The sequence below is a fragment of the Neopsephotus bourkii genome, unplaced genomic scaffold (assembly GCF_033783945.1).
Source record: "Neopsephotus bourkii isolate Nb327-2 ecotype Australia unplaced genomic scaffold, CSIRO-AGI_Nbou_v1 NB_140, whole genome shotgun sequence".
Taxonomy (NCBI): Eukaryota; Metazoa; Chordata; class Aves; order Psittaciformes; family Psittacidae; genus Neopsephotus; species Neopsephotus bourkii.
The window spans coordinates 1,624,307-1,651,621 of record NW_026900657.1 but is presented as its reverse complement, the minus strand read 5'-3'; the positions used below and the strand labels follow the sequence as shown (position 1 = coordinate 1,651,621).

General features: G+C 51.8%; 1 protein-coding gene across 1 annotated transcript; it reads left to right on the top strand.

Annotated features, from left to right (window-relative positions):
• Nucleotides 1–230: 230 nt before the first annotated feature.
• Nucleotides 231–27,315, top strand: LOC133220807 (uncharacterized). Its single transcript, XM_061369173.1, has 7 exons — nucleotides 231–1,566; nucleotides 3,277–3,436; nucleotides 5,570–5,718; nucleotides 10,061–10,235; nucleotides 22,483–22,634; nucleotides 25,680–25,772; nucleotides 26,398–27,315. The coding sequence occupies exons 2-7, from the start codon at nucleotides 3,427–3,429 to the stop codon at nucleotides 26,407–26,409; spliced, it is 591 nt and encodes a 196-aa protein (XP_061225157.1). The 5' UTR covers nucleotides 231–1,566; nucleotides 3,277–3,426; the 3' UTR covers nucleotides 26,410–27,315.

The following is a 27,315-nucleotide window of genomic DNA, read 5'->3' as shown; positions in this document are numbered from 1 at the left end:
TCCTCCTTACTGGAGCTGATCCCATGCTGCCTGCACAGTTACAGCACCTACTCTGCAGTTCCTCACCCCCACCAAAATGCTGCTGGGAGGGATCCAGGACAAAAGCAGCACAAATCATCCACTTCCATGGCAGAACTTGCTGTATCCAGTCTGGAGGTGAATGATTTCCTGCATCTCAAGGCTGCTCCAGGTGCTACTGGTTGCTGTACTGGGCATCTCCCAGATGGATGGAGCCATCCCTTCCCAGCCTGGAGACACAGGTTTGTGACCATGCGTGCCTTTGCCCTACCGAATTGGTTATTCCCAGCACTTGACCATTCCATGGAGTCACACACTGCTTGGACATCCTCAACAGGAACAGTTTTATTGACAGGAAAGGCGGTTTTCTCAAGATGGAAACTTCCCACAAGGAAGTGGAGCTTTCAATCAAATGCTGCTTGGGAGGGTGAAGGGAAAGGAAAAATGTGTCATGGGGGGGTTGGTTAAGTAAAAACATCATTGTTTCCACACGTTTGGAATGGAAAGCTTCCATTTTTCACTTCCAAGTGATTTTCATGCTGACATCTCTTTTATTCCATATCGCCAGGCAGCTCTAAGTGTTAGAGTCTCACTGTCAGAAGGGGAAACACTTCGAGCGGCATCTCCCACCTTTCCCACCTTCCCTTCCTTTTCTTCCCTTTAAGCAACTGGAAATAGTGGGATTTCCTTCAGGCACCAGTTATTTCACTGCCTCCTTGCCTCTAGCACAGGCTGAGGGCACGTTAAGCTTTCTTTGCATCCCAAATTGCCACCAAACCTTGCCCCTTATCTACACTTCCCACCCTTGGAAGCGCCACAACAGCACTGAGCTGAACCCGGCTCTTGTCCCTTTTAAGTGCCAGCATGTGAGGATGTTTGATGGCTGAGACTCAGTGGTGGTGACCAGCAAACAGGGGAAAGAATGAGATTTATAGAGATGATTATGCAAAGGAAGTAGTGGCCCTTTTTTCCCCCCTTTCTCCTCATCTTGTGCAAATTACCCTATTATTCTGCTCCCTTAGGATGCCTGAGTGTCCTTATTTCTTCTTTTGAGCTAAAGTCACCCATGCATTAAATTAGTTCTCTGCCTAGAAATAGCTTGATTACTTTCTCCAAGCTACAGTTAATGTGGCATTCTCTGAGAGTTTGAAAAAGGGGGCAAAAATTGGGAAGAGGGGAGTGAAAGGAAGGAGCAGGGGCAGGATGGAGCCTGGTAGAAGATCGATTTGCTTCCAGTATGAGGTGCTGTGGGGCAGGAGAGGGGGCACTGGCTGTCACCTGCATAGTGTGACCGGAGGGATCAGTCCCCTGTTCCCTGGAAACAGTCACCTTTCACAAGGACATGTGGAATGGTGGGGCTGGACTTGGTGGCCCACTTGATCCTGTCCATCTCTTCCTGCAGCACTGGGTGGATAATGGTATTTTAACTCCTGGCTCGCTCCAAATTGTGTCTTGGATTTCTTATCTCTTCCATGTTGATGCTGTGTGGAGCTCTAACCAAAGGCAAGGAGGAAGACCGTGGTGGGATGCCCCATCCCAGTGTCGAGGGTCAGGCAAGAAAACTGCTAGAGCTCAGGAAGACCCAGGATCCCTCAAGATCACACATTTTCTTCCTTAGCAGAAGTTGACCCCCCTCCTGCTTCCAAGGTGGGAATCCATTGCAGAATTCAGCATATTTGAATAGTAAAACCTTACTTCTCTTAATGCATTTGCTGTAATAACGCCCTGCAGGAGCAGGCATGCATCCCCACCCCAGCCAGGAGCAGCTCTTCAACCGAGTGTGCACAGCCACAAAATGCATTCCCTCCTCTCCTCCTTCCTCTTGAGTGTGTTCCCTCATTGCTGGGGGCAGCCAGGCTCCTATTCCCTTTTCCACCTACAAACCACAGCAGATTATCTCCCTCTCATCCCTCCTTTTCAGCCTGTAAGCAGGAGGAAAGGTGAGCGCTCAGCCCTGCTCCCCTCAAGCCTGGTACCTCCGAGCTGGCTGCAGCCCGCACCAGCTCCCGCTGGCCATCAGGATCATCTCTGACTTGCACTCCCTGCTGGAACGTGCTCCCTGTTCCCCTGTTAACTGTGGCTGCTTCCCTTCTCTTCGCCCTAGTTCCCTTGCTGCAAAGCTTTTCCAAGGAGGCAGCCGGGGCTGAGCCCATCGCCCAGGAGGGGCTGTGAATCTCAGGTAATGCCTTAGAAGATGTCTCTTGCTATTTTGTGCTCATTCCTTTGTATTGCCTTGACATTTGTGCTAGGGTTTGGGGGGGGTTATTACTTTTTCCCTTAATTCCCCTGACTCTCGGGCAGGTGTCTGCTTCCAGCTGTTTGCAGGAGCCCCAAGAGCTGTTCTTGGATGTCAGCCGCTAATTCAAGGCCAATTATCCCTCCTTTCCCACTGTGTTTCCCTGTATCCTCTACAGAGCTACATCTACAGACATGGGGCTTCATTCTTTTTCTCCTTCCCAGTTACTTTGCTTCCCACAGGCTCCTCTAAAACCCCCTTCACTGCTTTTACTGACTGCTGGAAGTCATTTGAGCAAACCCACAGTGAAGGAGTGTGGCTGCCGTCTTCTCCCAAGACCTGCACCGCATCTCACTGATGCTCTTCCTCCTCTCTGGGAGCAGACCAGTTCTCCCAGTAGCTTGGGAGAGATCCCAGTATGTGACTCTCCCATGTTGAGCTGCTAAAGGAATCACTTGCAATTACCCAGAGCCCAGGCTGCCTGCCCAGCCCGGCTGCCATCCAAGCAATCAATTCCCATTCAGCGCCTTGCCCTCCCGTGCTGCTCTCCCAAACGATGACAAATGGAGCACCACATCGATGTGGATGGAGCAGCAAGCATGTGCAGGAGGAATAATTACCCATTTGCCAGACAGGACAAGGCAGGGAGAGGCTCCTCAATGCAGATCCTGGTGGAGAGGCATCAGCAAGGGATGCTCTGCGGGTCCTTGGGGCTGCCATGTCTTCGGTCTGGTTGAGGAAAGGCTCCTCAGGCAGCAGTGGGGACAGTGTAGCATCGCTGAGGTTCAAATAGTGCCTGTGCTATCTCTTCAGCTTCCGGAGCAGCAGTGGGATGAGCTGCCACAAAGCCTCCAGATGTTTGGAGGGGATGAGGTGAGCCTGAGGTCTTCTCCATGGTCTCTGTGGGAGAAGAGCCACATTTGGAGTGCGTTTTGCTCCATCCAGCCTGCCTTCTCCGTATGAATTCTTCCTCAGTGTTTCTCCTGGAGTTAAAGTTTGCTCCCTGTCTCACTTTAACCAAGGCACAGAAGAGCTCCTTGCCATAGATGAGGAGGTGGAAGGATTAACTCTCCGAACAGAGGTACATCAGCACAGAAAACATCTACAGGCTGGTCCCAGCCCCTTCCTGAATTACTGGAATTGAGATAAGCAGCTTCAGGAGAATCCGGTCCATGCCAAGAGGTGGGATGCTGCCTGCATGTGGCTTCAGCTTTCCTCTTTTCTTCCTTTAATTAAAAAGAAAATGTCTCCCTCCAAAGTCATTAATTCCTAATGACACAATTAGAGCCACTAAAGAGGGGTAGGGAAAACAAGATGAAAAAGGAGGGGGGGAAAAAAAGGCACAAAACAAACCCAAATCCCCCGCAATCCCTCTGGCAATTTGAGACATTTGAAGCTTGAGAGAAATTAAGGAAATAATTGCTTGGTTTGAACTTCATTCTCATTCCTGCTGGGCCCACACAGGGGGGGGCAGAGTGTGGATGGAAACGGCCCTTCCAGTGCTCCTCCTTTCCATCGGAGGAAGGAGCTCAGTCTGTCATTCTCATGTAATCTGATGTTCCTGTTTAGAGGCAGACCCTCAGGCAGTGTTGCACATTCAGGCTCCTTTTCTGTAGGCTGCCAGCTTTCCATGCAGGAAACCTGGATTTACCACCATAAACCCATAGTCCCATTTTTCCACATCTACTTTGCCAGCTCTGGCATCTCTTGTGGCCTCACCAATACTTCATCTCCCAACCATCCCATATCCCTAGATAAGAAATCACAGCTCTTCCCTGCTGCCCTGTCCCCTGTTCTGCTGGTGCTCAGGGATGGAGCATTGCTGCAGGCTGAGGACAAGCAGGGACAACTCTTGATGGTCAAAGCTAAAGCTCCTTGGTTCTGAAAGGCTGGCTTAAATTGCTTGAAGACTCTCTGAGAGATAGATTAAGGGCATAGGAAGAGGGAAGCCCAGCAGAGCTGCTGGCTGCCTGCTGAGTGCTTATTATTTCTGTCAACTGAGTGCTTTAACTCTGTAATCTCAGATAGAAATGGATTTCAGGAAGGGAGGGAGCAGTGCCTGCTCCTGCACAGTCTGGATTAGGAAATAAAGCAAGTTTCAGCCTCCCTGTTGACGGTGAAAAGCAGTCTCTGACCTGGAGGTGGGATGGAGCCAGAGTCCTGGGTTTGGTAGAGGAATGGGTGAAACAGGTCACCTTGTGATGGATCTCCAAGCTCCCTGCCTCCCTCTCCATCCTGGCCATCCCTGGTCCTTAGGAAGTGAAGGTACCTAAAAGTGGGCTTCTGCCCACTGGTAGGCATGAGGATTTGGTAGGTAGTTCCTCTCCTCTGGGGCCCATGAAGGATAATGGGGTTTCTGTAGATCCTGCACAATCCAGCAGTGCTTTAAGCTGTGTCGCAGAGGGGAGGCTTTTCTGCTTGCTAAGAGCTTGGGCATAAGTATGCCTTCATGGTCTCAAAGGTGGTTAGTGTTCTTGATGGGTATGCAAGAAGGGTGACCCTGCTCCTCCATGCACAGCAACGGACTGTCCCCTGCAGCCAGCCTAGTTTCCTTGTTCCCATTTCAGTGCAGAGCAATTTCTAGGCAGGACATGCTGGAAAAAATCCCAGGGCAAGAACTGAGACGTGTTCCCCTTGCCTATGACTCCAGCCTCTTAGCAAGAGCAGGTCCCTTTCAGCATGCAGGGGGAGATGGATCCTACCCACTCACTACATCTCTGTCTCACCTCCTCTCCAAGACTTCACAGCCCCAGTGCCCACTGGTGAGAGAGGAGGAAGCTTCATCCTTACTATTCTCTGGGTGACCTGTCTTGCAGGCCACCAGACCGTGGTGGGCAGTCTCACTCCATCTCATCAGGAGGCTGCAAAGGTGTCACCCTTGTCTTGCTCCAGATTGCAGCAGTCTTAGTGCAAAGCCAAGCCCTTTGCTCTGTGCTGTGTGACCCTTGGATAGCCAGGCTTATAAATGTGGCCAGTATTTGCCATGGAGGTTCCCGTGAAGGTCTCTGTGCCCAGCCAAAGGCCAAATGTTCTCCTACTGGGACATGCTCTCAGCAGCGTTCTCCTTCTGGATCTGTAAGGGGTGTGCAAAAGAAGCAGGGAAAGGCAAAAACTGGGAAGGAAAATCCAGGTTCTTATTGACTGCTTGGTCCCTGCAGAGACTATGGCAAGTGGGGATTGGGAGGGAGAAAAGCTCCTACTACATCGCTTTGTCTTCAAGCAATTATGTGCAAGTGAGTTAATCACAGGGTCACAGAAGCCATAACCATTAATTAATTCCCAGCATGAGCTGCAAAGATGAATTATTTCCTGCAGCAAACAGATGTAAATACCAGTGTGGCAAGGAACCCAGCTCCCACCAGATGAGCACAGGCAGTGCCAGCAGCATCACCACAGCTCCATGGGATGGACCACAGGACCACAGGCCAGCTCCTTGCATCCCTGCCAAGCTCCAGGCCTTGAGGGTAAAAGCTTTCCTGCTAAATCACTGCTTTTGGATGGCTATGATGGGGAAGAAGGGGAATGGCCACAAAAGCAGAGGTTCAGTCACTCCTGCAAGTGGTAGAAGGCAAAGGCACGTGGATCTGCTCCCCACAGAGCTGTGAGCAAGGGTAGGGAACTGGACGGGCATCCATGCAGAATGCTGCAGGTATCCCTGCTGTCTGCAATTCAGATGGATTAGGCTTGGTTATAAACCAAGGAAACTCCATTGGATCATCTCAGCAGCCTTTAGATGGGAAAAGCTGGGAAGCTTGTGCCAGGGGGTGTCTGCCCTCCTGTGCCACCCCAGTGGGATACACTGCCTATGGGATCCGTTCCTGCACTGTTATAATGGGAGAGACGAAAGAGGTCATGGAGGGGTGGATGGGAGGATCTACATTATCTATCTAATACCTGTTTTCACCTGAATTGCTATTTTAATAACTATCTGCTCTTGTATTTTGGGCTCCTGTTAAATCCCAGATGCAGGCACATTTCCTGGTGCAATGGCTCTAAAGCCAGCCCAGGACAAATAAAACCATGCTGTAAATCCCGGCATCTCCTTGAAAACTGGCCTTTTTCTTAAGGATGCCTTTCCCTTTGGTACTTCCCCTCATTCCCCCGCAAGGAGCAGTTACTCATTCACCCTTTTGGAGAAGGTGGGAAACCCTCTGAAAATCCATCTTGTAGCAAACTCTTCCCCTAAACTCAGAGCACAGCAGTTCAATACAAATTATGATTTGCTTTAGGCTGTGCAAGTTGGCTGCGTGCACACAATTAAATTAGTTTAAAGCCAGCCTCTATTTATTTAGCTAAATGGAATAGGAATAATGCTAAAACCAAGCTGGAATCATCCAGATTCCTCCTGGGCTGTCAGAGACTGTTCAGTGCAGGCATGGAGCTCTCCTCACCTTGTCTCATCACCTCTGGGCTTTGTATTCCTTTATTAAGCCCCTGCTCTCCCCAGTGCTGTGGTCAGTTTATCCCAAGAGAGACCAACCCTTAAAGCCTGATAGTGAATAGACCCAGGGCATCGTGACTGCAACCCCAATAAAGCAATTGAAGGAAACTGGGAAGGGTGTTCCCTTCCATGGATGTGTTCCCATCATCATAGAATCATAGAAGTTAGGGTTGGAAAGGACCTGTGTTATTTGCCTGGTGTCAACCCCAAAGAGCAGTTGTGTGGTGTCCAGGGGTATGTGAGAGGACAGAAATAAAGCAATATAAAATACACCGCTGCAGCTCAGTGGGAAAGGAGATTTTTACACACTCCTTCCAATAACCATCATTTTAGGGCCTGTATAAGGGTTGTTTTTTAATTTAAAATCAGACAATTTTAGTTAAAAAAAAAAAAGCCATTAAAAAGAAGTCAAAACATTTCACTTGAAAATGATCCAAAGGGATCTGAGTATCCTGAAGTGAAATATCTTTATTTGAAGGCATCAGAATGAAGCATTTCAGCTCATTCCAGATGCATTCCTGGCTGCCTCCAGCCTGCTCAAGCTGAACTCCGCTGGTTCTCCCTTTGCTGGGTATCCACCAGTTAATGCTGTTTGATACTGGGATGAGTGATTTTCCCACTGACACAAGCATTTGCCCTGATTTGACTTGGTTAATTACGAATCATTGCTGCTGTTACCTCCTGAATGAGCTGTGCAGGAATAAATGTGAAGCTCACACAATGCCTGGCTGTTGCCAGAGCTCGAGACCCAAGGCATAGACCCAAAACCCCACCAACATGTTCATAGCAGCCTTCCAGTGTCTGAAGGGGGATACAAGGATGCTGGGGAAGGGCTCTTCATCAGGGACTGTAGTGACAGGACAAGGGGTGATGGGTTCAAACTGAAACAGGGCAAGTTCAAGTTGGAGATAAGGCAGAAGCTCTTCCCTGTGAGGGTGCTGAGGCGCTGGCACAGGGTGCCCAGAGAAGCTGTGGCTGCCCCATCCCTGGCAGTGCTCAAGGCCAGGTTGGACACAGGGGCTTGGAGCAAGCTGCTCCAGTGGAAGGGGTCCCTGCCCATGGCAGGGGTTGGAGCTGGATGAGCTTTAGGGTCTCTTCATCCCAACCCATTCTGTGATTCTGTATTCAGAGCGTAACACTTAACTCCAGGCACCGACAGACCTAAGATAAGGGAGCCTATTACAGCACCCATCAAGTCTTGTGCTCAATCAGACACTCCCAAGAAAGCAGGGGCATTTTGCTGTAATTTCTCATCTCCTCTCACTCACTGAGACCTGACCTTTATGAGCCCATCCCAATCTCACCCAGCCCGAGCACCACTTCATGCTGTTTATTCTGCTGCAGCCAGCCCCCTGCTCCTAATGATCAGTCTCTTCAGAGCCACACTAACCTCTGCCAAGAGCACTTCATGAGCCTTATTAGCTGCCATCGTGCAATGTGAGTAACAGGGGGATCAGGATGAGAAATCTCCCTGTGAAATAGGGAGGTTTGGGTAAGAGCTGGCTGCGGTGGTGGCTTGGATGTGAGGAGTTGGGCTGGAAGGAGGAGGGGAGCGTGGCCAGGCTGGGGAAGGAGCTGGTGGCTTTTTGGTGACTTAAAAGAAGGGGGATAAATGAACCTTGAGCCGGATGCAGTCACATCCCCAACCCCAGCGACCGAATGGACAGGGAGGGAAGGCTGCTGGTGCTGTGGGGAGCAAAATTCCTCCTTTGCTTGGCTGAGGGGTGGGGATGGGGATGGGGATGGGGATGTCCGTTCCCCAGGACTGTTGGGGTGATACTTGGGAAGCTGCAAGGAGGGATGGTTGCGTGCCTTGTGGCTCATAGGAGGGTTTGCACACCCTGTTCACTCTGAACCAGGCTGTGCCTCAGCCTCTGCCCCCAGTGTGCCTGGGGATCAACCCTGAAAACCCATAGAGGCTCCTGGGGCTGCAGCACCCAGGAGCACTGAAGTCTTTGGGCCATAGGGAGACCACGGGGCAAGGAGGGGATCAACCAAACAAGGTGCCGGTCCTGCAAGGAGCAATAATCCCCTGCTGAAAAAGGGGATGAGATGCTCTGAACTCTGCCAGCAAGAGAGCAGAAGGGAAGCCAGACAGCTCCATGCTTTAAAAGAGAGAGAGAAAATGAGCTTTTGCGATATCCTCACCCATTTACACACATAAAACTTTCTAAATGCTAAGCCAAATAAAGTCGTCTTTATCGGTGTATGACCACTTAAGGCTCTTTCAGGCAGATTTAGAATGAATTAGTGCTTTTTCTAACTACAAATAGGAGCAAAGTGAAATGTCTTACTCCCATCAACCCACGTGGCTCCTGCCTTAACCCTTACAGGGGAGGGGAGGACCCAGCATGGGCCAAGGTGCCTCCTGGTACAAGGTCTGGTGTGAAAGCTGCTGCTTCCCATGGATCCTGTTGATTCTGGACCAGGCTTTGCTATGGTGAATCAGCTCCTTAGCATCCTGGTACCCCCCTTATTACTATGCAGAGTTATGCAGCTTTTTGGAGCGTGGGGGGTGCCTTCCCTGTCTCACTTTGCCATCACCAGGACACTCGCTCCAGCGGTGAGAAAAGGCCACTGTGGCTTCTTGTAATGGCAAATTGGCCACTTGGTCAGGACAGTGCTGGGTGTTGAGCCCCAGTCCATGGCCAGGGCCGGTGTGGCCCCTCTGGCTACATTTAGATGGTGACTTGGGGACCTGGAACAAATCCAGCCGGGCAGGTTTGGGACACAGCAGAGATGAGCACTGTTAGCACATGCTGTTGGCTTGGTCTGTGCTCGGAGACAGGAGCAGTAACTCCAACACAGCACCTCTCTCCTGGTCGCAGCCTGGACGAGAGGAATGATGGAGCCAGGAAAAGGCAGGTGGGAAGCAATGGGGTGATGCACCCCTCTCCCCATCCCCTCACCTCAGGAGGTGACGCGCAGCTCCATGCACAGCCGTGGTGTGTAGTTATGGGTGCTTTGTCTTTGGTTTGGGAACTCAAGGGCCCAAGTTTGCCTCTGAGCTCTGGGAAGCTGGAGCCCATCCGTTGTGCTTGCACAGGATCGATGTGGTCAGGTCTCCAGGTCACCCTCCCCACCATGTCCAGACAGGACAGCCTGATGAACCCTCGGATGATTCCTGGGACAGAGCCAGGGGCTCTCCCAGCCCTGTTTGTGCCAGACCGGTGCTCACATGGGGCAGAAAACCCCTGGGGCTGAATCCCAGGGGAGCACCCAGCCCATCAGACAGCTCAGGACCCCTGTCCCCCCCCTTGTTAGCAATTAGTTGCCTGATTTAATTGCTCTCCAGTCTCTGGTCCTGGTCGGGCTGTTTGAGGAACGCTGATGTTTTACAAAGCTTTTCTGCTGTTGTTTTGCAGGGAATGGGGAAGCGGCCGTTGGAGGCTTCATGGCTAAAGTTATTTATAGAGATTAATGGCTGTGGCTCTCGGTGCCTCCAGGAACAGAGTCACCATATGCTCCTGCTTCCCAGCAGACACATGTTCACCATGCACGCACCTACGCGCTGCTCCTCACTGCTGCTTGTGGAGGTGGGTTTGGGGTGCCCAGTGAGGATAAAGTGGGCCACGGAGGCTCCAGGGGGGACCACACTGCCTGGGAAAGATGCTGGGAGAAGAGGGGCTCCCATTGGGATGCTCAGACCTGGTCCAGCCTGGGGGTGTTTGCTTTAGGGATGCTCTCACATCTCTCCCTACCTGATGGGGCTTGTAGGAAGGGTGACCGAGCCCCCGGTGTTGGTCCAGCCACCCTTCCTTCTCCCCCTGCCCTGCCAGGCAGTCCTGTGAGCCCTGGGAATGTCCTCCTGACATACTCCAAACATCCCCAAGGATCCCCAAAATCTCAAGCTCACAGGTCACTATGGGGTGGTTTCCCAAACCTCATTCCCTGAATACACAGGCTGCAATGAACCTGGGCTGTCTTGGCCTTGCTGGGCACAGCACTGGTGCTTTTCAGTTGGGATCTGCTGAGATCAGCAGAAAACCAGCTTTGTGAATGGTCCTTTACACCTCTCTGCAGTGGTTTCTCTCTGCTGCTTTCACTGGGACCCATCACCCATGCAGCTCCTGTACAGCTGGATTCCCTATCCCAGGTCCTGTCTGTACACCTCTACAAGCTGCCCAAGGAGGGAAGGGGTTTGGGTGGGCTGGGACATGAGCCAAAAGGTCAGGGAAGCAAACAACCTCTCCAGTTTGCATCCCATGTGCTCTCCTAGCAAGTGATGTGGGATGGCGGTGGTGAAGAAGACACCCAGACGTTATTCCTCTTGGAGGCCATCCTTGTTGAGGCTACCTGCAGTTTCTGTGGGATGCTGGCACCCAGGATATACGAGGCCAAGAAAGGCTGGGAAATGACACACCAGTGGCCTTTAACTGCCAGTCATTCAGCACACATCAAGTGATGCCTCCCAAACAATCGCTGCTGATGGTGGAGGTGATCTGGGCTGTTTGAGAAGGTGAAGATCTGAAGCCAAATCCATCCCTGACAGCTTCACCTTCAAGAGAGGCATCACTGGTGCCCTTCCAGAGTCCTGCTGTTAATAAGGGGCCATTAGCAGAGCAGCTGCTGGAAAGAGCCTCCTGAGTCCCACAGTGTGAGAGCCCTATGGAGCAGGAGGGATGGGTGGAAGAGGGATGTGAGGAGCCTCTCAGCATCTGCCGATCTGGGGTGATCTGAGAGGCATCTTCTGCCACATGGCGAGTGATAAATGGTGCTAGGAGCAGGGCTGACATCTCTGTTTGCTCCTCTTCATTGTGTAGCTCTTGGGAATCATCATGCATTGGGCTGGGGCCTTGAGTCTCTCCCACATGTGTGTGCTCTCATGGAGCCGGTGGGAAGTTTGCCATGAAACATTGCTTCAGTCTGAAATATTCAGGGTGCTCTTTTCACCAGGTTAATCTTCCCCACTCGAGCAGACTCCAGTTCCCAGCACTGACTGAGAGGAGAGCTTTCCCCTTCGGTGAGGAATTGATTCCTTCCCAGTTCCTTCTCAGTACCCACCAGGATGAGAGGAGAAATGCGCTGCATCTCCAGCTGCGTACGAAGGACCCGCTTCGACCCTTCACTACCCGCTTGGCAGTCTGTTAACACCAACTCCATTCTCCTATGCTCATTGATTTTTGAGAGCTCCTGGACCATCCTACAGGAGTCAGCAGCTGTCCACGTCTCTTTATTTATTTAATGCTTTTTCTTATTAAAGACCACTCGCTTCCCAAGGCCAAAGCCAACTCTTCGAGCAAGTCCTTTTCACTCAAGGCAAATAGGGCGCAGTTGGAAAGGCCCCCCCAAGGCAGCAGGGAATCCCACATTCCCCGATTCCACAGTACAAAGCAATTTGCAAGTCCTCATTCACAACAAAGGGAAAGAAAGTCCAAGGGCTGAGTTTAGATTCACTTTCTCCTTGCTAGAAGGCAGTGGCTTGTGGCTTTTGTTCATTTTCAGCCTCTGTTTCAATGAACAAAGCACCACACGTGAGCTACCACTGGTTGAATTCCATCAGAAGCAGGAAAGCAGCAGTGGTAGGAGACCTTTTTGTGGTTGGATGCCTTTTTGTGCCCATCAGAGGGAGACTGGTGCACAAACAGCAGGTAGGGATGTCTTAGCATCACCTTCTCTTGTTGCTCTTTTACATGCTCCTCTGAGCATCATGCCGATCCCCACTGCTCCAAGAGCATGAGACACCCCATGGCTCAGCTCCAAGTTGAGACCTGGCTGCTGGGAGCTGCCCCAGACCCTTCCATGCTACATGAGCTCCATTTTCTCCCAAGAAAAACCAAACTCCCAAAGAGGTTTTGTGCAAAACAAGGATCTTTTCTTCCCTCTCCTAACAAGAGCCACAAGTTTGGGTTTTACTGGTGAGTCTGGAGAGGCTTTCTGTGCAAAGGTGTGAATGGAGACCTTTAACTCGCCTCCCACTTCCATCCCTGTTTTCCTGATGTTAAAATAACTCAGTTCTGGTCTCCATGCAAACCTTATCCTACATCACATTGCTGCTAACAACAGGATCCAGTTATTGTCACCTGGCCCTGGGATGGCTTCCATGGGTTCAACATGATGTTGAAGGCAAGGAATTGGAGGCTTATGGGGAATGGGAGGGGTGCGGAGGATGGAGAGGAGCCCAAATGAAGTCCATCCCCACTCGGTCCCTCCACAGCAGCTTGGACCGTCTGGAGGGCAGCAGTGTCCTCTCACTGATGGGGCATCAGTGCAGCGATGACATCCCTGCAGTGTGCAAATGAAGGGTGCAGTTAGGTGCATCAGTCATTAGTGCAACACAATGGGACAATGAGCCATGGCTGGCTGCCTCTCTCCACAGACATGGGGCACAGCTCTGCTCATGCTCCCAAAGAGCCCAAGCTCTTGAGATCACTTAGTGAGGAATGGTCCTGGCTCCCAGCCTGTCCCAGTGACCTTGTGCCTTGTCCCAGTGCTCCAGACTGTCTGCACCGAGGCCTGCAGCATCCCCAGCTCCCTGTGAGCCAGCCCAGACATGGCAACCAGTAAAGGCCTCAGCTGCTCTCTGCTCTCCAGCCCCACCACAGCCCCGGGACATTGTGCTCATGGGGACTCGCCACCCCGCAGTGACCCTTTCTGCATCCATCACCATTGTGTTTCCTGCTCCCCTTCTCATCCCCCGCCACATCTGAGCCATCAGAACAATTTCTCTGTGCTTTGCTTTGCAGCCCTGGGAGGCAAAATGTCTGAAACCCCGTGACTGCATCTGAACTGATGTGTTCTCACTGGTGTTTGAGGAAACGGGGCTGGGGCTTGTAGCTGTGGTGAGTAAGTAGCGGTGAGGGATCCGAGTTAATAACCATGAGCAAACAGAAGATCTAAGGGAGGTGATGAATCAAGACTTTGCCTTGTCTGACTGCTCATGCAAACTGCACCAAGTGCTGTGTGCCATGGTATGGCAGGAGATGGGACTTTTGTACCCAAACCTTGGGCAGAGACAGCTTTCCTTGGGGGAACAATCCTTTTTCCACAGCTCAGAGGAAAACCAGATTCACACCAGTCTCACTGATTGCTTTTTCCGCTCTCTCCTTCTGAAAAGCCATTCTTTTTCCACTTGATCCACCAAGCTTTGTTTGCTGTTACAGGGTGATAGTCCATTTTTTGCCTTTTAGGCTATTTCTCCTCTGAAACTCAAACATATGATTTCTATCTCATGGAGCGATGACACCTGGTACCAGACACCAATCTGTGCTTGCGTGGCTCGTGGCCAGCAGCTCTCTTCCTCGCCAAGGATTACATCTGCATCCAAGGAATTGCACCCCCGGATGACAGCTCAGGATCCTCTTTGCCTGTTGTAGTTCTGCACGGTGTAGTCTGGTGCTAGCACCAAGGTGTAATAGGAACAGCACCCCAGCAGTTGCTCTGGGAGATGGGGTGTCCTTCTTTATCCCTTTGCACTGAGCTTGTAGCTGCAGATGGGCCCAGCTCAGAGGACTGATGGACTCACAGCTCCTGTGCTAACAGAAGCCCATATACCTGAGCTAACATAAGCCCAGTCCCTCACTTTCCCAGCCACACCAGAAAGGTTCCTCCTTACAGTGTTTTGCCTTTCTAGAGCTGATGCAACCTGAGTCACCATTCCTATCTTCTCATGGTCCTAATTCTGCATCCTCATGTGATGCCGAGATGAGCTCTTCCTCTGTACTGAATGCCTGAGAAGCAGATCTGGTGGGAGATGAACAGTTTTCTGCCCCAAAATCCCATGTACCTCATAGCTCTTTGTAGGAACAAGCCTCAGATCCTCTCCCTGCTGCTGGTGCAAGAGCAGAATCCCTGCCCTGAGCACCAGCAGCCTGATTGCTCAGCTGGGGAGTTGGGGACCAGCTCAGCCACAGGGGCAAACCCTGGGCTCCTATGGCTGAAATCAGAGTCCTCCTCTGTGCCATGCTCATCCTTGGGGCGTGTCTTTGCTTCTCCCACCTTGGAACAGGCTCAGAAGTTGGGTGCTCCAGGATGGGAGCACCTCCTGCAGGAGCTCAGGGCAAGGGATGGAGCCGGTGGAGCACTCAGGTGTGCTCAGGAGCCTTTTCCCTTTCCTTTGCCCTAAACCCCAGGCTGGCTCATCACAAGATTTATTAAAGCTCCCAGTAGTCTCCTCCAGGGCCTTGGGGGGTGGTCACTGGAGCAGATGCTCTGGATTCAGGGATGTTTCTGTCTCATCTCCATTGCTAAGCCCTGCAGAAACCCTTCCTCTGATTTATTGTCCCACTGCCACCGTTTGCCCCCACTCCAGATCAGAGATCAGAGGCTGAAGCCAGAGACCATCGGTTCCTCCCTGAGCTGGGCTTCATGTTCCCCAAACCAGGAAGGGTTTCTCCTCTCCCTAAGTCTAGTGCAAAGTCAGGCCATGCCATAATATAAAGGGGAAAGCAAAGGCAGTTGTTAAAATCACTGCACTCATGAGGAAAACCCGTCCTTTAAGAGCAGGGCTGGGCTGAGCCTCACCTGCAGCCCTGGTGATGGGCTGGGGCAGGATCAGGCCCTGCTGGCAGCTCCCTATAAAAGGAGTCCCTGGGTTCTTAGTGAGGTTTTGGCTCCTGGGTGCTGGTGAATACATTTGGCACTGCAGTAACAGACCTATTTCTGGCAGCCTTCTGGTGCTGCCAACGGGATAGACTTTTCTGGGGGATGCTGGTGATGCTTCGCTCTCATTGCAGCTGAAGGGGATGAAGCCAATTGCATGACTCAGGGTGGTCTAAAGAAAAAGTGCAATGCAAACATGAGGATGTTTTCTCCCACCTCCTGTCTTTCCTCCTGCCAGAGTTCATCCAGCCGCTTCCTTGAGCTCCAAACCTGATGCTAAAAATGCTTCTGGAAACTTGGAAGTTCTGGTCTCAAATTGCCTTATTCTGAGCTTTTTCCATGCTTTTTTTGGTTTCCACTTGGTTGCTTTCTCCCTGTGCAGTGAGGCTGCAGGTGCTTCCCTGCTCTGTAACAGGGATTTCCATCAACAGGGCTTGGGACATGCTGTTTGCTCCGTTTGTGGATGGATGGGGCTGGTGGGAAGAACAGTGATGAGCAAAGCCCAGTGAGTCAGAGCTGGGCAATGACCCCTGGGAGCAGCCACATTTCCACCAGCCCCAGGCTGTGCTTGGTCCAGCAGGGCAATACTCCTCTTTTCCCATTCATCTCCTCCTCTCCACTGGTTGTGATGCAGGATCCATCCGGAGCTGCCAACAAGGACATTTGCCCTGGGCAGCTGAGGCATCCCCATCCTGGTGCCAAAGATACCGATCCTGGGAAGCAGCACGATGCTCTCATGCTGTATTTATCCTCTTTGCTGCTGAGCATGGTCAGAAGCAGAATATAGAGAAAGGCTGGATTTTGGGATGGCCCGTTAGGGTAGTTCTGCTTCACCAGCTGATACAGATCCGTAGGAAAGAGAAGTAGGAATGTGGTGGCCTCTCCTCCATGTCATCCCTGGGGGAAACTGAGGCATCGCATCATATTTTACTGCTTCCCAGTCATCTCCTCTTGCTTCTCACCCTGAAAAGAGAGGATCCAGGTGGCTATGATGCAGAGAAAGACCATCAGGAAAATCCACCCTGTCTGGTGACTTTGTTCCTTTCCTCCACCCACCCCTCCCTGTTCTCTCCCATCCCTGGGGTACTTCCCCCCAGCACAGTGGGCACTGAGCTGCTCTTGGGCAGCAGGCAGCCCCCGGTTCTGCTCTTCAGAGCAGCCCTTGTAACTGATTGGAATGCTTTCTGGATGCTGAGATACCCAGGTGCTATCGGACTTTATCTGCAATCACCCTCCGGGATGCTGATCCCCAGCTGAGCCGAGAATTACTCTGAGCATCGTTTCCTTTCAGATATTCAATTTTAACTTCCTCTTTCCTAATTTAATACCATCATTCCTCCGTTTCACCCCCTGGGAAGCAATATCGTATCCTGATACCCAGAGAGGATTTGCTTTGCTGTCTTCAATTTGCCTCAGCTATTAAAAGGTGAAGAAGAGGCACCGCTCCAATTTGTCTGATGGGCTCTTCATTAGCCTCCCTCGTTTCACCCCTCTTCTGTGCTTCCCAAAAGCCCAAGTCCATGCTGATGGCAGATTCAGGAGCCGCTGGTGCTGTGCCAGGAGGGGGCAGGATGCAGCCCCATACCATGTCCCCATCCATCCCGCTCTGTCCCAGCACAAGATCAACCCCTCCACCAGTTAATCCCTTAATGTGCTCTGCCATGGTTCCCATCTCCCAAGTGTTTCTCTTCCCCCCCGGAGCTGTTTTTATGAGCCCTTTGTTACTTCCTAATTGTCCAAACCACTTTTCCACGTTTCTCTTGATAAAGGCAGGTTTTTAAGAGCAGTTCAGCATCTCAGCCATTTTAGAGCCATCATCTGCTTCATCCCTTTTATTGTTTAGCAAATGGCCTACTTTTGCTCCAACATCTTTATTCCCCCTCCCCAGGAGAAGGTTGATTCCAACCTCTAACACACACATCCTCCCCCCCTTTTTAAACAGCTTTCTTCTGCCTCTTAAATAATTCTTCTTACGTTGACTTTCTGCCTTTACTTCATTTCATTCCCAGCCTCCCCAGGCTCTGCATCTCTCCCAGCACTGGGACTTGATAGATTTCATTCCCTTTTCCTTGCAGACCTCTTGGGATTGGGGCTTTGTTGCACGTATCAAAGAAGGGGAAGCACCAGTGCTGGGTTTCATTCACCCTCAGTGATGTGCAAGGGGGTGGTTGGTGTTTAAGCGGCCACACGGAGCAGGATGTTGGGGTTTGACCTATTCCAGCCTTTTTTGGCCCCAAAATAGCCCCATAGACCCACAGTCCATGAACAGCTCTGGTGAAAACCACTTGTTGGAGGAAAATCCCCCCAGCCCCTTGGTCCTTCACCCCATTAAAGGGGGAATTTGGCTTCAAAACGGAGCCTCTGGAGCTGCCTGGGGACCGCCAGCAGCATGAGCAAGTTATTTCCTCTATAACTTGGAAGGAAATGGAAAGGAGACAGGATGCATCACTGCAAAGCAGTGCTGTTCCCAGCTACTGAAATAAGGGGCATGAAGGGGAAGAAAGGGAATTTGTAATCTTGGAGGCAAAGAAAGCCTTTCCCTCCAGCTGATGCAGGTGAGATCGCAGGAGGGAGGCAGCAGATGGGACTATTTGGTACTGCTTTTTAAATGCCTTTTAGCTCCTCACCAGCCTGCTGTGCCCCAAGGCAACCTCATTTAGGTTGTAAGGACAAAGAAAGCCAAATTCCCGCTGGGAGATGATGTTGAATCCCAACATGGTCCGACTAAGCCCTCAGATAGCGTGTGGGGGACCCACTTTGCTATAAACTCGACAGAAACAGGAGCTTTTGCATTTGCTGTTTAAGACAGTTTAATAAGGAACAAAAGATGTCAGGAAGATTCAAGCTTAGGTTTGAAACAAGCCTTTAGTAAATCTCCTGAGCATTCACACCCGTGTTTCCTCGGCTGCAATAGCAACGTTCAGTTGGATTCTGGGTGTACCAAGTGATGTCTTAAGATTAAAGGTATGTACAATGCTTGGACAGAGCTAAGTGGAGATGGCAGGACAAGCGCATTGGTCCTCCAAGCACACGTAGATTGTGCTGGGGAATTGCAGGGCAGCACATACAGGGATGCCTTGATGGAGGCTGTGGATGGAGGGAAGGATTCAGGTCTATGCTTGTCCAGAGCTTGTGTCTGGCCCCAGCCATAAGCATGGGACAAGAGGTGGCCGAGTGGGTGAGAACGCTGCCCAGTGACACAACCATGTAGCAGACACCAGAGAATCCACAAAGGGAGAGCAATGGTGTGATGCCCCACAAGGGGAAGAGCTGTCTCTGCCAGGCTGGCCCCAGCAGACCCCAGTGTACCCACTGCAGCCTGGGGTTTCCTTATCTGGGGCTTCCCTGCTGGTTAATGCAAAAGCTTTCCCCCTGGGGACTGCTCCTAATTGCCTGTGGAGTCTCTGATGTCTAGTAAGGAAAACACCCACAACGTGGCCTTTTCCTCAGCAGAGTCATTAATTATGTCTCTCACTCCTCTGCCAGGCTGAGGATTCTCATCACGCCTGTCAGAACATAATTCTCTTCAGATTCCTATTATTACTGTCAAGTTTGGTTCAGCTCGCCTGCTAAGGTATAAAACGACAAGGGAAGACACGCTGCTTGCGTCAGGCACGGGGGGTGCAATTGCATAAAGCTCTTTTCCTCAGGAAACCAGGCTTACAGAAGGCAAAATACCCCTCTCCTGGTGTTCCTCTGGAGCTGAGCTCCCTCAGCCCATCACTGCTGAGCGATGGCAGCTCTCCAGCAGCATCCCCTCTGGGGATGCTTGCCCATGGTCTTGCAGCCTTGGAAGCCCTCCCAGGAGAAGCCTGTGATGAATGACCCATCCTTGAGTCCCCAGGAAGTCCATTGAGTCACAATGACCAAACCCAGCCCTAAACTTCTCACCACGTGGTGGAGATGCCCTCACACCAGGGGGTTAAATGGGTTTTAGCTACAGGATAATTCTTCCTCTCCCCCCCTGCCAAATAACCTCTGTGGGGTGCAGAGCTCAGTGCTCTCAGGGCTTGGCAGCATCTCTCTTTTGAGGGCTCACCAGCTCATGGGTATCTCCATCCCTTCCCAGGATGCTCCAATGTCTCTGCTCATGTGCGGCTTGGCACTTGCCATCTGCCAGGCAAGAAGAGAAGGCAGAAGAAGAACTGCTTTATAGGGTTAACCCCGGGGGAGCAGCATCCATCCTTTGTCACCCTCCTGTCTCTGTAAGCAAGTGCTGGGGCTGGAGGAGGGATCCTGAGCTCCCAGATCCTTCTTGACTCTGCAACAAACTAGAATGAAATATTAAATGCTTTTTCTCCTTTTTAGCGTGCCTTATGCCTTATTTATGGCTCTCATTGAAGGCAGGGAGCCAGGGCAGGGACGTGGGCAGAATAATGCACTGGTTAAAGGTGAGGGAGGGAAATTATGGGTGAGGATAACTTCCTGTAGCAAAGCCAGGGCTGTGCTGGGGGGAGCAGGACAGGGGCCTGTCCTGGATGGGGAGCATCATGGCTCAGGGCAAAGCACATCTTGGGAGTTATAATACAAAAGGCTTGAAGAAAAAGCAGGGATTTGGTGATAGGTGAGGGCTCGGAGCTGAGAGCAGGACCCTGGCCAGGCTGTGCCTGGGGATTAGAGCATGAGCAGCAGTGTCCTGCAGGGTACCAGGGCACCGAGTGGAAGGTGATGGATGAGGACTGATGTGTGGAGGACAGCTCCTATGGGCTGCTTGGCCACTGTGGAGGGGTTGACAAAGCAACTGCGAGGAAAACTCTGTCATTGAGCACTTGGAGGCTTCGCTTTTCTCACCCCATCCTCGCCGTCTGGGTTGCAGGGCTGAAGTTGAGCAAATGGAGAAGGGTGATGGTTGGGGTGAAGGTGTTGAGCTCCTCTCTGCTGCCTGAGGATCCACCCCTGAACCCAGTGTGCAGCTCATCTAAAGCCTACAAGCTATTTGGGGAGAAAAACCAAGTGTCTCTTCTGGAGCACTTAACAGCTTGCAGTCGCATGTGCTGCTTCCCCCTAACACGGAAAGGCAAGCACACAAACACGAGCCCTCGCTTCCTCTAGTGTAAAGCAGCCTCCTCTCCCAGGGAAGGAAAGCAATGAAACTAAATCAGCATCCTCCACAAAACACCCGAATGCCCAAAGCAGCCAAGATCCAGCTCAGAAATAGAGCTCCAGTGTGTGAGGTGGTTTGATACCGCAGTGTGTGTGTGCGGTTGTGCATGGTAGCTCTGAGCGCGGAGTGGTTGTGTGCACCCTTTATAGCTGCAGGTGAGTGTTGGGCTTCCCCTAAACCCATGGAAAGGGAGCACACTTCTCCTTAGCATGCCAAGGGGTTGGAAAGCTAGAAATGGGAATTTCCCCCAGTGGGAATGGTGCTGCCACAGGGCAGCTCGTGCGGATGCTCTGTGCAGAAGCCTTACAGGCTGAGCTCAGTGCCTCCAAGCAGATGCTGCTCATCCTACCACACCAGCACTCCCCTGCCTCACAGATGTCTTTGCTTAATAAGCAGCTTTTCCCCTTGTGCCGTGGGTCATCCCAGGTCTGAGTGCTTCAGTAATGGAATGGACCATATAGGCCAGCACAAGCCAAAGGGTTTTGCTGTGCCATGTGGCACTGGGGAGCTCCGGTCCAGTGCTTGACTGGGAGATGGGTTTGGGGGGCCTTTTAAAGTCTCTTTTAAACCTGGGATGAACAGCGGGGTTGATGCATGGTATATCCCTCACTTTCCCTCCAGCAAACCCCATCTCCAGGGCTTTGGATGCTGCAGCCCCAGCATTCCCTCACTATGGTGGAGGATTTGTGCAGGAGGTGATGTGAGAGCCCCCAGACTCATGCACGCGGGATGCTTCAGTGCCAAGAGCTGGTGTTTTTCAGGCAAGAGACTTTGAAAGGGAACGAGCATCCTACCTCTGACATCTCCACTGAGCCATATTATTAGTTTTGGCAATTAAATAGAAACCTGTTTGCAGGTGACAATGCTGTAAAAATAAGTAGGTACCAGAGCCAACATCATGAAAATCAGGCAGGAGAGCAGAGCTCAGGCAGCACACATAATCTGTGGGGAAATAAGTCTGTGAATAATGAATGTGCACTGGAAAAGTAAAATACATTATTGTGGGAAAGATAAGTCTATTAAAGCCTTGCTGCAGAGCCTGTGCCGGGGTGCCAGAGAGATTACTGGGTTCTCTGCTCCGGGTGCAGCTCTCTCCTTCACATGCTCTGACCTCCGCATCCAATGCAGCTCTCTGCAAGGTAACAGCCTCCTTTTTAATCTCCTTGCACCTCCATGCAGGGCTGAGCTGACCTCAGATGCCCAGAGCAAGAGGAGGCAGTGAGGGCTTCAGTGTTGCTTTTCCATCATGGTTTAAAGGTATTAGAGAAGGGCACGGAGCTGGTGCAGGGCCTGGAGCACAAGTGTGATGGGGAACGGCTGAGGGACCTGGGGGGTTCAGTGTGGAGAAAAGAAGGCTCAGGGGGGACCTGAGGGCTCCCTTCAACTGCCTGACAGGAGGATGGAGCCAGGAGGGGCTGGGCTCTGCTCCCAAGGAACAAGGGATGGGGCAAGAGGAACCGGCCTCAAGCTGCATCAGGGCGGGTTTAGATGGAGCTGAGGAACAATTCCTGCCCCAGAGGGTGCTCAGGCATTGGGCAGGGATGGAGTCACCGTCCCTGCAGGTGTTCACACCCCGTGGAGACGAGGCCTCAGTGCCATGGGTCAGTGGTGGCCTTGGCAGTGCTGGGGAATGGTTGGACTGGATGAGCTTAAAGGGCTTTTCCAACCCAGCTGATTCCATGATTCTGTGACCTCTCTGGCTGCGGGAAGAGCCTGTGTTGTTCTGCACTGACCTGAAATGATTGGTTAGCAGTCAGCTCAGCCATGGCAGGGGGCCTTGTCTGCTCCCATTATGGTCCCTTCTGATCTGAGCTTGGTTTCCCTGTTGTTTTCCCTAAAAGAAAAGGGTTTTTCTTTGTGCCTCTCCTTCAGCGGAAGGGAAGTTCCACAGGAGCAGTCACTTTGAATCACGATCTTTCCCTTCCAAACAGGCTGCTGTGGTTGGGGGGGACATTGCGCCTTTCTCTTTTAACTTCTCCAGGATGTGACTTGGGCAAAGCAAGGTGCAATGGGCTGTGGGGCCACCCCTGGGTACCCTCCCATTGTGGCTCAAGGGGCTCTGGGCAGCTGCTGGCTCCAGCCATTGAGGGAAGGTTTCTTTGTTTGATATTCAAAGAGTAAGAATCGCTTCTTTTAATGCAGATGCTTTATCCAGTGGAGGATGGAGGATCCATCACCTCACCTTGCCCAAACCCAGGCAGGATGCAGCGATGAAGCCACCCCAGGGGACACCCAGACCTGGTTTCATGGTGACTCCAGTCTTGGAAAACCATTCCAGATCCCAGTTCATGCTGGTGAGCTCAATCCCCACGTTAACCCCTCTGAGGAGGGTGGGCACAGCTTCAGGAGGGATGAGGGGCTGCACTGAGCACCGAAGCTGCCCAGGCTGATTCATCACTACATGCTGGCTGGCAACAGTTCTGCTTTTGTAGGCATTGCCTGAAAATGAGAGGGGCAAAACCATGGTGGAGGGGGAATAAGTATGAACTGTGCATGGGGAACTTCACAGGAAAGACACAAAGGGTAAGGATTTACTGCAGGGGGTGGAAAGGCACCCTTGATGCCTTCTGCTTTGAAGATGGGATTGGAGACTTGATGGGTTCGGTTGGCTTTGGGTTGGTTTTTTATAAGATGGGGCTTTTCTTTCCTTCCAGGAGGATATTTTTAACCTTCACCCGCCTTTCCCAAGGAGGTGGCAGCCGGGAACATTTCAGTTTATCTTTAAATCATTTTGGAGGACAGGGACAGGAAGGCGATGCCTGGGACCGGGGCAGCTCTGGTGTGAAGGATGCCAGCTTGGCTGGGTGGGTGTTCCTGGTGGTGAAAGCCGGGGTAACTGGGCTCTTAAAAGCCACATGCACGGAGGCAGGTACTGATTTCCAAGCAGAAAAACCCACCTGCACCCTGCTCTAGAGCCGTTTATCCAGCTATGAATTTCCACTGCCCTTTCCTCCTCAGCAAACGTCTATGAATCTGAATGTCTAAAACCCTAGGGCTTTTGGGGAAATAATCCCAGACCTGATTGCTTCTCCCCATCCCAAGCCCATCCAGACGGTGCATCACTCCATGGGGTGCAAAGCAGTATCATGCCCAGGTAGCATCACCTGTGGTGAGCCCTGCTGTGGTCAGGGTTGTCTCTGTGGCAGAGAAATCTGCTTTGGGATGGTCATGTAATGATCAGGGAAGGGCAGGATGGTCCTTACTGGGCATGGGAGCCCTCTGAGCATCATTTCCTTGCTCAGATCTGCATCAAAGGAGCTCAAGGATGTTGTTTGTAAAGCAGCCTGGGGTATTGCACCCCATCACAGCACTCCGTGCCTGCACTGTGGCAGGGGGAAGCCTGGGTTTGCTCTGTCCCAGTGCGATGCTCAGTCTCTATGGCAGAGCCACATCTTCCCCTCCTTCACGAGCTGCCATCCTCAGGGAAAGGCACTGGGAAGGTTTCTGCAGCAGAGAGGAAACCTCAGTTTTGTGATTGAAGGATGACTTTGATATGTGATCTGGGGAATTGGGTGTATGTGTGTGTGTATGTGTGGAGGGAATGGCAGCGAGGATTATTGGGGGTAAAATAACATCAATAACGAGAGAGAGCAAGAAGGGAATCAGCCGGGGCTGCCTGTCAGCTTGCTGATTTAAGATTCACTTTGAAAACCTATTCCCCTTCAGGGGAAACACGTGCCTGCCCCATCGGCAGCCAAGCCAGCATCCTGCTCCCTGGGGGAGGCATCTGGGCAGGGAAGTAAATGATTGCAGGAGCTGCCGGTGTGTTTACAGCAAAGCGGGGTTTTGCAGTGCTGAATCACTTGGGGAGATGAGCCAGGCTGGCAGTTCCTGCTCCCCCATCACATCTGAACACATGATACAGGTTGCTCAGAGCTGGGAGCATGGCCACGGCTTGGGGGGGGGGGGTCACAGGGAAGATGCCACAGCGAGTCCCATGGAGAGGACAGGCCTTGGTGTGGGAATATGGGCACATCCCCCTGGGAAGAGCTTCAAAGGTTCTCTCTGCTTAAATACCTTTCTTCCTTATAGCCTCTGCTTTGCATTTCCATTTTTCAAACACTTTATAATCACACTAATTAATACGTTCTGGGATAATGCTTCCTGGCTTCCATCAAATTCAAATCAGCATTTATTAGCATATTGCCATGTCTGTGTTGTTTGTTCAAGTCCAGCATAACCTTGTACCTCATTATGACCCTGAACTATTTCAGATCTGAACTGTGCTGGGGAGCAGTGAGCTGCCATCCATTTTCCTCCCAGTTTGGGTGCCAGAGGAGCATCTTGCTAGCACCGTGCCCACATTCAGCTGCAGCCACCAATTCGTAGTCTGTATTCACCCTCCTGTTCTCTTCTTGCCTTCCCTCCCCTTGTGCCAGCAGCAGTGATGGGGTGAGTCGGGATGGGACAGGCTTTTACTCCCAAAGCCCATTTATATCAGAGTGGAGCATGAAGCAGCTCAGGCACCCTCCTGCTCTGTCCTTGTGAAGGCCCAGGGAGAAGGAGGGTGTCTGGAGGGAGTCATGGCAGGCTCTGCCATGGGGAAGGGCCTTGGGGTGTGAGTCCATCAGACTTGGGGGTGAGGCTGCATCCCGCTCCCTCCTGCCGTCTCTCACAGGGGGAACATCCATGTTTAACCCCTTCGACAGCAGATTTCTGTGCCCAGGGAGGTGAGAAGCTCTGGGAGCTTTACAACAGAAATCACTCAGCATTTTGGCTTTTAGGTTTGGGGTCCAAAGCTCCCTCCCTCGCCCTGTCCACTCCCTCCATCCCACTGACAAGCACAGAGAAGGTGCAACAGGGGTAATTGAGGAAGCTTTTTAGCGCATTTACTCGTGTTCCCTGGGGAAATCCCTACTGAAGAGCAAAGCCCTCCCTCCCCTCCCCGTGCCTGCTCCCAGCAATAGCAATAGCCGCAATCACCGTGATCGATTCTTGGTGTCAGCGCTGGCCCCCGTGTGCCGGGGCAGGTCAGGCATCCGCGCCCCCAGCGCCGGCTGGGGTGAGGAGGAGAAGTCACCCAGATAACGATCAGAGCCATTCATCATGATTAGAAGTGCCAGGGCGGGTTGGAGCAAACACACCCGAGCTCATCTCGCTGTCGAATCGAGGTGCCCCGGGGCTGAGCCCGTCCGTGCTCCGCATCAGGCTGCACTGCATGGGATGGGGGGGATGTGATGTGCCCCCTGGGAAGGGGCAGGGAGACTGGAAATCAATGGGGGGGGGGAAGATTGGTTTGTTTTCCTCTGAAGTTTAGGGGTTTTTTTTAAAGATCTATATATTTGAGCCGTGCCCTTGTGCAACAATCACGGTCTCCCTCTTCCTTTCTATCCCTACAGCAGCAGCTCCAGGACCACCATCACCTCTCACTACCTGATGCAGAAGCCTCCAGCAGGGCCAGCAGGCAGCAGGAGCTGCAGCCCCACATCGAGGTTAGCACTGCCCTGGTGTTCTTCCATCAGTGCTTGTTTGCACAGAACATCTCAAACACTTTTCCTTTTGCTCCCCCCATCACTGCCCTTCTCCTGAAAACATTCCCAGAACATTTGTGGGGCTTTTTCCCAGCTCTCTGGACAGTTAAAAGGGCAAAAATTGATCTAACTCCACTGGCTGCTCAGTGCACGAGGATTCTGCTGCTGGTTTAGCTGTATCAGCTTGGGAAATGGATCCTTCAATCAGTTGAACCCCAAGGCTTGATGTAATTTCACTGCTGCCTTCTCTCGGAGGTGCTTTTACAGCTGCTCTCTCTAAATATTTGCAGGCAAGGAGAGCAGCAAAGTGAGAGGAGACTTGGCTCGGTTTGTCCCCATCGTGAGCAGCAGCTCAGGGGTTGGCACATGGGGCTGCTCCCTTGGTGAGACCCATCCTGCTCACTGTCAGGTCAAGGAGTTTATTTCAACACCAGCAAAACCCAAAGCCCTGGCAGGAACTGTGGCATTTCCTGGGCCTTAAGGCCTCCCATCCCTGATCTTCCTTTGGGTGGGAATTCAAATTGCTGTGGGTGCAGCTCCTCGCAGGGATACTCTCTGACCTCCACTACCCTTTCTGTCCCTGCAGTCCTCTCTTTAAGGTCCAACATCAAGTATCCAGAGGGGAAAAACCACCCTGGCGATGAAGGGAAGTGCAAACCAGGTTGTGATGCTGCAGGAGAAGGCACAGGCATGCCCATGGTGAGATCTCCGCATGCTGCAGAGCTGATGGCTTTTCTAAGGTCAGTTTATAATTGAGTTAGATGTTGTCCCTGTCTCTGTTCATAAAAACTATTCTTGGACAGGTCTCTGAAGCTGAAACTGCCATAAATGCTGTTATGTCTTTAAACAAATCAGTCAATAAATCAAGTGCAGAGCAGGGCACAGAGTTAGGGATATCCTTAAATCTGGAGTCAGTGAGGCAGAAGGACCTGCTTGAAGTTAAGCATGAGCTTAACTGCTCTTTGGGATGGGCCCAGTTTGCTGAATCCAGCCCTGCACAGAGCTTTTTTAATCCAGTTCATTGCACTTTGTGTGTAACAGGCAAGTTCTTGCCTCTCAACCAACAAGTAACTATTAGGAATGTTCTTTAGCAGTAGCATAAGAGACACCAATGGTGCTCTGCAGTGGTGCCTGTTCCAGCTGTACTTGCAAGGTCACTGGCGTTTTGCTCCCTATATATAAGTGGTCAACTAAAGCAGAATGGGGGCTGTGGTTCAGACACCTCTTTTAGAGCCATCTCCCTCAGAGATGTGTTGGAGTGGGACCAACACAGCAGCCAGCAACCCAAGAGGGACCAGAGCATCTCCGTCATCACTTGTCCTGCACTCCTGGGCTGCTCCTGTTGGTAACTCCAGCAGTGTCCCAGGCCTGAGGGCACTGTTGTGGTGTTGTCTGGGGATGCTCAGGCAGCAGGGATGTTAGCAGAGCCAATGTCCTACCTGGGAGCTGCAATCACAGCCTCACCCTTCACCACTGGGGATGTTCATCCTCAGTTGCCTTTAAC

What these genes read in the sequence shown, in the direction of transcription:
- LOC133220807 (XM_061369173.1), top strand. An exon ending in ACTGCTGCTTGTGGAGGTGG is followed by an intron (nt 10,236 to 22,482) that starts GTTTGGGGTGCC and finishes CTTTTAATGCAG; the next exon opens with ATGCTTTATCCAGTGGAGGA. An exon ending in CCAGATCCCAGTTCATGCTG is followed by an intron (nt 22,635 to 25,679) that starts GTGAGCTCAATC and finishes CTATCCCTACAG; the next exon opens with CAGCAGCTCCAGGACCACCA.